Raw genomic sequence first — 11,291 nt, forward strand, 5'->3', positions numbered from 1 at the left:
CACAGATACATAGAGGAACAAAATGGGTTTCCAAAAGCAAGGGTTGATGTGGTTAACAGGGCTTTTGTTTCTTGATATTCTTGTGTTATCCATGGCTGATGACCACCATTACGAATTCTTTGTAAGTAGTTTCTTGCATCTCTTCTCTGTTGTGTCAATAAGTGTTAGTGACTCTGGTTTTTGTGTTCTCTCTTATTTCTGTTGATTTAGTTGCAAGAATCCCGGTGTACAAAGCTGTGTAGCACGAAGAACATCTTGACTGTAAATGGAAGCTTCCCAGGGCCTGAGATTATGGTTCGTAGAGGGGACACAGTTTTTGTCAATGTCCACAATCAAGCAAACAGCTCCGTTTCCATCACGTGGTAAGATTATATTCAACGTTTACACAGTTTTCGTCAGCTTTTACGAGTTCATGATGAAATGATGAATTAAATGTGTTTTTGTAGGGAGGGCATTGAGGATTCAAAATAATGGTTCAAATCAATTAATCCAGCCAGGCAGAAACTTCACTTACCAGATTGATTTAGGCGACCAGATAGGGACTCTTTGGTGGCACGCTACCAGTGTATGGGCTAGTGCCACCGTCCACGGCGCCTTTATCATTCTGCCGGCAGCCAACGAGGACTATCCTTTCCCTGCACCCGATTCTGATAAAACGATTATAATCGGTACATATTGTTAGCTGTTTCCTTCACATATTTTGAGAGTAAAACTTGCTTGAATCTCAACGCTTCTTCTGCCAATTTCTTATTTCAGGAGAATGGTTCAGGCAGGAGTTAACCGAAGCCAATCAAACCATGGCCGATGCCCAACCCGATGCTTACACAATAAATGGACACCCTGGAGAAACAAATGGATGCGGTAACGGTACGTATGCACAATTGTTTTACACTTTTTATGCACGAACTTTTCTTGTAATAATCCGACAATTTTGACAATTGTTTTTTTGAATGTTGTAGATACAACGTTCGAGTATCAAGTAGATTACCAGGGGCTTTTCATTGTTCGCATAGTAAATGCTGTTAATGAAACAATGGAGTTTGGTATCGCATCCCACAGTCTCACCATTATTGGACAAAGAGGGGCTTACAGCCGACGTTCCTTTACAAATTCCCTGACCCTCGCCCCACACCAAGTTATTGATGTTTTGTTCTGCGCAAACCAAAATCTAGGCCATTATTACATCACCGCTCGACCTTCCTCCGACACCACACGCTCTACCGCCGGAATTCTACGATATACCACTAGTACTTAATTTTAGTTCTACACTATCCAATGTTAAGGGGTTTGATTAATATTGTTGATGTTAAAATAAGTGATTCGGTATGAAATAATTTGTTGTCTGATGGATGTTTGTTATTTGAACAAGGTGTTTTTAATATTGTGATTGGAAGTTTTTCTATTAAAGACGTACAATGTTATTTATTTTAGATTAGAATTAACTAAAATAAAGTTTCTGTCCTCTTGTTACTCGTAAACTTACTGAGAATGATTGTGTTGTGCTTATTGATAAAATTAAATAGAGGCTTCACCGTTGGTCTGCTAGAAATCTGAGCTACGCTGGCAGACTTGAACTTATCCGCTCTGTCCTTTTCAGCGTCTCAAATTATTGGTGCAGACAACTAATCCTTCCCAATTCGATCCTTACAAAAGTGGACCAACTCTGCTCCAGATTTTTCTGGAAAGGTGACGATAAGTGTGCCACATGTGCTCGAGTAAGCTGGGATTTTATCTGCTTCTCTAAAGTCAAAGGCGGCCTTGGCCTCAAAAACACTAAAATCTGGAACAAAGCGTGTTCTATTGATCTAATCCGGAAAATCTTAGCGGGTGATGGCTCGCTTTGGGTGGCTTGGTTAAATTCTTATGTTTTCAAAGATCAAGATTTTTGGAATTTTGTTGCAGGTTCTAATGTGGGCTCGAGTATTAATAGAGTCCTAAATTTGCGTCCTACTACTCTCAACATCTTCTCCTCATCAAGTTCTCTTAGGCTAAGAGATATTTGGGATTCTATCCGAATCAAAAGGGATAAAGTTCCCTGGCATAATCTAATTTGGTTTCCCATGCACATTCCTAAATTCAGTTTGATTGCTTGGATGTCTTTGTTAAACATATTACCAACTAGAGATCGGCTCCTCAAAATGGGTATTTCAACAGAATGGACATGTGTAAACTGCAGAATCGATCAGGAAACAAGAAATCATATTTTCTATCAATGCACTCTTGTTGTTCAACTTTGGAGCTCCGTCCTATCGCTTAATGGCTTGAAGAATACATCCACTACATGGGAAGAAATGGTTAATCAAGCTACTTCAACATGGAAAGTGAAATCCTTACTCATCACAATTCTGAAGATTTCTTGGACAGCCTATATTTACACATTGTGGGAGGAAAGAAATCACAGAATTTTCAAAAGTCGTCACAGATCTTCAGATGAATTGCTCAAGGTTATTATTGAAGTTGTGCGAATCCAACTAAAGGGTAAAAATATTAATTGAGCTGATAGAATTAATTCTAACCTTTGTATTGCATTGGGTATTACTTAACCAATCTTTGCCTTTTGTAAGCAAGTTGTGTATAATTCTTTTGTATTGATCGGTTGATTGTATTTTGTAGCAGAACTCTACTCTTTTGGAAAATTAAATTTGATTTATCTAAAAAAAAATAAAGTTTCTGTCAAAATATGATTGAAATTTTATAGTTTTGTTTGTCTGTGAGTTTGATCAAGTAACACGATGGTTCAGTGTAATAAAAGATTATGTGGATGGTTCAGTGTAATAAAAGATTATGTGTAGGCTGGGATTTGGTCTAATCGAACCGATGTTTTACCGGTTCGGTTAGGTCATCAATCCTAATCAATCATGTTAGTTTTTTAGAATATTGGTTCGGTTCAAAAAATAATCAAACCAGAGGTGGACCCATAACAAAAATTCAGGGGTTACACAAAAAACTCTTATAAAATTTTTTTAGAAACTAAGTGCTTGATTCATGGGCTTAAGGTTTGTATTTTGGGCTTGATCTTTTTTTTAATTTTAAATAATAAAGAGCAACCGCTACACACAAATTAAGGGTGACACTTGTATTAATTAAAAAAAATTAAAAAAATTAACACTAAGTAAACAATTTTGAGGGATTACTTGAGATACCCAGGATAACTATAAGGTCCGCCCTGAACCAAACTAATTGTTTACCCTAACCATATTAAAAAGCTTATTTGAAGCTACTAAAAGTACAATATCCGGACCACCTGATTATAATGTGGAACTTGGAATACTCAATGTATAAACTGAAGTAGAAAAAAAAACTAAATGATGTCCATTTAAACTAAAGGATTCGCATTGTAGGGGGATTAAAACTAAAGGTTGATGTGCACTGCGTGTTGGAAAAGTTCTATAGAATGTCAGGTTTGAGATTAAATGCTGCTAAGAGTGAGGTTTTTATTTCGAAAGTCATGATTGAGCAAATCGATGATATTCAAGGATTCATGAGATTTTTAATCGATAGATTGCATGTTCGATATTTACGGGTGCCTTTTTTAACTAGGAAGCTCTTGAAGAAGGATTGTGCTCCTCCAATTGCTAAGATTCAGGACAAACTCGATCATTAAGAGAATATACATCTAAGCTATGATGAAAGGGTACTACTTGTCAGAGAGGTTTTGTTCGGTATTATGAACTACTGGTGTAAGTTCGTTCCTCCTAAAGCAGTCATTGGGAGGATTGCCCAACTTTTTTTGATAAGAAGGTAGGTCTCAGTAAAAATCTTCTTCATATTAGGGAAGGCCTTGATAGCGGAAGACAGAAAAGAGTACCTAAAGATTTTATTGAAATTTCATACAAAAACTCAAGGACCAACAATACAGACAGAACCTGTAGATCCAACAAAAGCAACCGTCTTAACCCACTCTTAATTAACCAACTCTTTGCTTTGCTAAGGAATCTGCTTCCATGTTACAAGCTCTAGGAATATGAAACAGAATTACATTAATTGTAACAATAAGTTTCGCAATATCACAGACCACGCTCGCAAAACACGCAGGATAATTTCTCGGATTCAAAACCCAACTCAATACCAGCTTATTGTCACATTCAAGATGAGGTGAGGGATCGAAGGGAGGGGTGAAAAATATATCTAAACCGAATTACAATGCAAGCAACTCCGCAAGTACGTGAGGGCTCTCGCCAATTCGTTCCGAGAAAGAGCCGATTATCGTCCCATCCTCATTCCTGAATAATCCCCCAATACCTCCAGTTACCGCATTCAAAGGCATAGCTCCACCCACATTTAACTTGATGCACCCCGCAGAGGGAGCTTTCCAGGAAACAACATTACAAAAATTACTCCCGACCGAGATTTTGTCTGTCAGAAGTGCCATTGAGATAATGTCCTCCAAAGACAGACAAGTTATGCATCTTCGCCTTGAATCAGGAAGACAAGCGGAATTTAACTAAGAAACTTAACTGTAGGAAATTTATTCGAGCATTCTTGAAGACTATATAATTCCTGAATAACCATACAGACCACAAAATAGCAAATGGGACGATATGCCAAACAGAAGACGGTACAAAGAAGCTAACCTTATGTGAGAATTGAAGGAAGTACATCGAATCCTTATGGAAGACAACGGAGAGGTTCCAAAGTTTAACGAACATTATCCATAGGCGCCAAGACACCTTGCAGAAAAACAGAAGGTGGGAGACAATTTTCGGATGGGTAGCACAGAGGGGGCAGGAAACATCTGAAATCAATGAGACTCTTTTTTTAGCAAGCTCCGTTCTCACTGGAATCCTGCTAAGGCTTACCAACCATACGAAACACTCTACTTTAGGAGGAACTGTTTTCTTCCAGACTAATCCTTTCCACTTGAATTCAACACTTATAGTTTTATGAAGAGATTTCTTGAAGGATCTGACAGAATAACTTTCGTCCCCCAAACCTGACAACAAACCTAGTCTTTGTTTATGTCACTCAACCTGAATTCTCTAAGCGTAGAGGAGAAATCAATCCATTGGTCACGTTCCCAATCAAAAGGTTGTCTACAAAGGTTCACATTCCAGGACCAGCAGGATCCAATTTTAACTCCCATATCTGCTACAAACCCATCTTTAATAGGTGAAATAGAGTAAATCCAAGGATATTTTAACTTCCAAGGGGATATCAAACAACCAAGGGTCATCCCAAAACAAAACATATTTTTCATCCCCAACCATGATAGCAAAATTCTCTCTCAGACACCTGCCCACCTCATATTCTTTAAAGAAAGATTTCAGTATGTTTTCCCAAACCCACGAAGCTTGAATTTGAACATGAGGAGATGGAAATAACCAATGAGGTTCATACTTATACTTACAGCAAATAGATTGTCTTTCTCATTGACAAACCTCCACATCCATTTGTCCAATAAAGCTCTGTTTTGGACAGATAGATCAATGATCCCAAGTCCTCCCAAGCTCCCTTGGGCTACACACCTTGGACCACTTCACCCAACGCATTCTTTTCTTTTCTGCATTACCTTCCCATAAGAAATCGGACATCAGACTGGATAATTTCTGAATGAAAGCTTCCGGCATTTTAAACAAAGCTAAATAATATGATGGCAGAGCACTTAATACCGACTTCACTAGTGCTAGGTATTTTTTTGGAAGGGCACGGATTCGGTTACTTCGGGGGCAAGGGTGAGTTGAAAGCAAATATGTCATCCGAAGTCGGAGGGCGAGCTCGGATTGAAGGACATCTCCTGTTGACATAAAGCTTGCATTCTTCTCCACATTCGCAATATCCCGACCAGGGAAAGGTCTTTCTGAGTTGCCTAGCTAAAAGCTTGTGTTTAAGGGGATGATTTTTGGTAATTAAATGGCGGGGTGAATGTTAATACTAAGGTGAAGTAGCACGAACCTAGTGGTGTACGCGGTGAAGGAACGATTATCGTTACTTGATCGGGTTTGAGTACTGAGAAAATCAGGAGTGTGAACGCTCAATGTTAAGAGATTCAAAGTTATCTTAGAATATATATTATCTTGTACTTACCAGATTAATAAAAAAATACTAAGGTGAAATATAATTATATATTTGATCTTCACTGCTTATAAGTTTTATTAATTTGATCATATTTTTAATTTAATTTAACACTTCCTCCATCCTATTATTTGTGTCTTATATTGACAATGCACATAGTTTTAGGAGATATGTTTCACGAAGGAAAATTATAAAATTATCCCGAAAAGGTAATTGACATATTTGATTGAATTGTTTTGATAATTGTAAAACAGTCATATAAGTGTAAAAAAAATATAAGTGTTGTCGGTTGTTGACTTTTCTAATAAGACATTTTTAATAAGATAATTTTAAAAACTAAAAGAGACATATTTAATAGGTAGATAGAATAATAATCTTTAAATCATACAATAATGCATGTGTCAATATTCAATTGAATAAAAAAATAAATACAACAAAACTAGCATACAAATGGATTGACCTTAATTTGGGGATATGAGTACACCCTAACTGCTAGGTAAAATCCCACACTTTTCAAATACATTATAATATTTTATAGGTATCTTATAATATAGTTAATATCAGAAAAAAAAAAGTGATTAAATAAAGGCTCAAACATGAGCTAAATAGAGAGTAAGAGATGGTCTAAACCACTGAAATAATTCAAATAATTGGATTTTAATTGAGTATGTCTTAAAAATACAAAAGATAATTAATCAAACAGGATCGGTACATATATATAAAATAAGATTAACTCATAATTAAAACAAATACTCCTAAAAACAAAATCTTCCTTTAAAAGAGTAACAATTTTTTATAAGCAATATTGAAAACAAATTAATTAAATATTAAAACACAAATAATTTTATGGTATCAGGTGAGTGCATTTATTATGTACTTATATGATATGAGGACTACTTATGATGAGTCAACCTCAAATGTTTTTATAAAAATATGTTTTACTGTATCTTGAAATATTTTCATAAATTTTATGAAAATGATTTTACGAATAATTTTAGGGTATGAACTGCCCTAAAATAGATGGATGAACTTTTATATATTTTTAAGAGCTATCGATGTTTTTAGAATAAATGTTTAAACTTCGAATTTGATTTAAAGGCTTATTGTATGTGCATTGAGAGTCATAGGTGTATTTTGACATACTTCGAGTATGACGGTTATTGATCGATTTTGTTTAATGCATATGTTGCATTTTCGTATCAGTACATTTGTGTATTTTCGGCACTATGTGTGCATGTATGGTATTCATAATGAGTTTGTGAGTTACCGTTTCGATGTATTAGTATAGTGTTGTTGTTACTGTAGTACATATACTTTCGTTTAGAACTTATATGCAACTCATGTACCTTGCATTCTCATTTGACATGCGATGGGCTATGAATGAGTACTTTTGAACATATCGATTGATAAGTATGTTGAGCATACTAAATATTATTTCGCAAGTTATCTGACAAGAACTTGACTTATCAAATCAGTTTTTATACGTTTCTTATATTTTATACGATTAAATTCATATTTTGATCTTTTATGAAATACTTATATTTTGTTACGCCTCATTTATTTTATTATGGCTCACTAAGTGAATACTTAGCGTGCGATGATTTTCACGTGTATGTTTACTGTATGAATCGGAGTGAGGAGTGCAGCTGATATCATTTATCAAGGGTTGCCTCATCAGTAATAATATGACATCTCTAGATGTTTATTTTGATATTACTAGGCATGTTCTTAGATATGTTGTTATGCTCTGATATGATACTTGGTATTTGGTTGTAGTATTATATTACGCTTGAACTTAAACTACTGTTTGATGGATTTTTAAACGTTATTTTATATATTAGTAGTTGAAGAACGTTTTATAAACTATATTATTAAACTGTTTATTTAAATAAACAAAATTTTATTGATTTTCAAATACGAAAATATTTTAAAAGTCATGTGACATCTGTGACTCGTGAACGAGGATATATACGGGAAATGAATGGCACATCTAATCTCTCATAATATATTATCATTTATCACAATCCAACTTACATTTTTAAATATCTCAAATCAACGGATTAATTAGTAATTTTAATTTTTCCTTTGGATTTATGGATTTTCACTAAACCACTGTCTCTAATAAAAATAAAATACAAATTAAAAGAAATAATAATCATCAAAATTTTAGTTACTCAATGAACTTTAAATGTATTTAGGAGTTAAAATTTACATGCACTTTCTTGATTATGATATAAATAACAGTAGATGATAGAACAAAACGCTTTACAAATATGCCTATTTATAGCACTAATTTAGGATTAATTTGGTGTTTCTCTTTCTGGATTTTCATGAACTCTCAAACAACGGAGTTTATAACAAATAGGAAAGACGACGAAAGATGTTCGTCTAATTTCCCCTTGTCAACCCGTGGGTCACGGACAAAACCCTGTTAGAAGGATTTTCTTTATTTCAATGAATTTTTATTCAAAATATCTAATCTACTAATAAACATTTTAGGATTAGAACATAAAAGGATGGCACCTAAATAGTTATTTATCAAAATTCATTGGTTTAATGGTCTAATCATGATAACAATCCTTCCAATCGAAACAAAGAAATAGACCAGTGACAAGTAAGAGCGCAGCAACAACACAAACCTTATACAAATCTCGACTCTTCCAATCGAAGCCATCAGCAACAGGCTTATGAATACTGTTATAAAAGACATCTGCAGAGCAGAAAAATCAGAGGAAAATTGCTCCCAGACTATGAATATCATTCTAAATTGGTCCCTAAACTTTTACATCTTCCAATTTTCTCCCAAAATTCATCCAATTATGTAATTTATTTCAACCATAGTTTGACCTAAATTTTAAAATTTTCAAACATATAGTATAACTTGGTCTAACGATTTTATTAACAAGGGAAGTGATTAGTGTACGTGTATAATTTAGGATTAAATTGAAATGTTCAAAAACTTTGGGGACCAAGTTAGAATTAAGATCATGGTTCAGGGATGAAAATGAAATGTTAAAAGTTTGAGGATTAATTTAGAATAATAGTCATAGTTTATGGATGAAATCAAAATAATTAAAAGTTTAGAGACTAATTCAAAATGAGGGTAATAAATTGGGATGTATGATGCAATTAACTCGTTTTTTATCAGGTTATGTAATTTGAAATGTGTGATTTAAGTTATATTAATAACATAATCAAAATCGATTTTAAGTCGATGACTAATAATTCTCAAGGGAATTTTTAATTAATGGATTTTTTTTGAATTAATCACTTGTATCCAATCTATTGACTGATTAATTCAAATTGGGTACTGCAGAGGCGAGGACGACCCTCCCACCCTAGTTTGCTTTATTCACAAAGGTCAATATTTGAACTCCTGACATTTATTAAGGACCTAGTTGATTCATAATCAGGATCCGATCTATTTAATGAAAAATTTTATTTTATTTTATCATAATAAGGTTTGTATTTATCTCTTTAGTTGATAAATGCTTTATTAAATAAAAAAAGTATAGCACAGAACAGAAGAAGAAAAAATGCAACTTCGGGGAAGAAACTAATCATAAACCGACCAAGATAAAGTTTTAGGTTAGAGACCAAGTCAACACGTATTCGTTGCTTTTTTTGGAGTGAGACTTTTCTTAGCTCATGGTCAATGAATTTTAATTTCGTCTTTCCCGGCACGGAATAGGAGTATTAAGGTCGATATATTATAAATTAAAAAATATAAATATATTTATTTTTTTGATATTTACTAAAATTATTGATTGGTTGATGATATGTCATAATATAATATTTTTTTGATAATCAAATTTGTATATCATCCAAAGAAAGCAGTAAGCTGCTACAATGTACAGAAGAACAGCAAGAATAGACCCCAATCAATGCATAACTGTCTATTTACACTATCTAGTCTATTCATGTAATGTCTATATAACTTGATTCTAACAACCTCTTTAATGATATTTACAATAGTATCTATCGAATGCATCACTCCTCTAAAATATATGCGATTGTGCTCCTCCCAAATGAAGTAAACAAAACCAGTCCATGAAAGTTTAAGGATGTGCATTAATAGGGATTTGCCCTTCATATTCCTGACCAGCCAGTCAAGTATATGATCCCAACTAGGCCATTGAATTTGCAGCCCACATAGCTGCAATATGGCGCTCCAAACCCCCCTCGAAAAAAGACAGTCTATGAATAAATGATTCCTTGATTCCAGATCAGTACCACAAAGTCCACAGTTTGCATCGGTCACCATAGCAAACCTACAAAGTCTCTCCTTGGTAGGTAACCTATCAAGGATGGCCATCCATGCAATCAAAGAAAACTTAGGGATGTGAGCAGGGAACCAAACAACTTTATGCCAAGCAACTTTGTTTTTCCTGTCCCGAATGTTGTTCCAGATCCAGCTCCCCTAATTTGTGACCAGCTACCTGAAGCAGCAAATAAACCTCTGGCTTCCTCACGTAGATTGATCAACTTTCTGAGAATCCAGCTAAAGTGGGATTTGTTTTCAACATTCCAGTAATCATCAAGTTTAAAGCAGTACACATTAATCCAGGCAACCCATAATGATCCATCGCCAGCCAAAATATTTCTAACAAGCATGAAACAATATGTTTTGTTCTAGTTAATCAAACTTTTTAGCCCCAAGCCACCTTCAGATTTAATAGAACAAATCTGGAACCAACTGACCCTCGCACCTCGAGCAGGGGAGTCATTACCCTTCCAAAAGTACCTCATGCACATCCTCTCAATATCCTGAATCACACCCTTAGGCAAAACCAATTGCCTACTCCAGTAATTAAAGATACTAAAAAGGATTGCTTTAATAAGTTGCAGTCTCCCCCAAAGCTCAATTTCCTACTCGACCACATCCTCAATTTATCCTTAATTCTCTCCAGCAAAGCAGAGCAGTCCTTCCTAGAGAGCTTACGAGTTACAAGAGGAACTCCCAAATACCTGACAGGAAGATTACAAGATCTAAACCTTGTGGATGCTTGAATCTGCTCTAAATCATCTCCATTAATCCCACAGACAAAGAGTTCAGTTTTTAAGGCATTTAACTTGAGCCCAGACAGATGATAGAACTTTTCTAGGATGCTTTTTACTCCTAACACTGAATCCATAGACCCATGACAGAATAGCAGCAGATCATCAGCAAAACAGAGATGTGTAAGAGAGATTCTCTTACATTTTGGATGGAACCTGAAGATTCCATTCCTAGCAGCAACATCAAGCAATCTGGAGAGTACATTCATAACAAGTACAAA

At 34.8% G+C, this 11,291-nt stretch overlaps 1 protein-coding gene across 1 annotated transcript; it reads left to right on the top strand.

Annotated features, from left to right (window-relative positions):
- LOC120157465 (laccase-14-like) lies at positions 1-1,361 on the top strand. The gene is made up of 5 exons (XM_039168572.1): positions 1-121; positions 211-362; positions 447-668; positions 757-867; positions 960-1,361. Exons 2-5 carry the CDS (start codon positions 266-268, stop codon positions 1,253-1,255), a joined length of 726 nt encoding a protein of 241 aa, XP_039024503.1. The 5' UTR covers positions 1-121; positions 211-265; the 3' UTR covers positions 1,256-1,361.
- Positions 1,362-11,291: the final 9,930 nt, after the last annotated feature.

Source organism: Hibiscus syriacus, unplaced genomic scaffold, assembly GCF_006381635.1.
Source record: "Hibiscus syriacus cultivar Baekdansim isolate YM2019G1 unplaced genomic scaffold, ASM638163v2 tig00111272_pilon, whole genome shotgun sequence".
Taxonomy (NCBI): Eukaryota; Viridiplantae; Streptophyta; class Magnoliopsida; order Malvales; family Malvaceae; genus Hibiscus; species Hibiscus syriacus.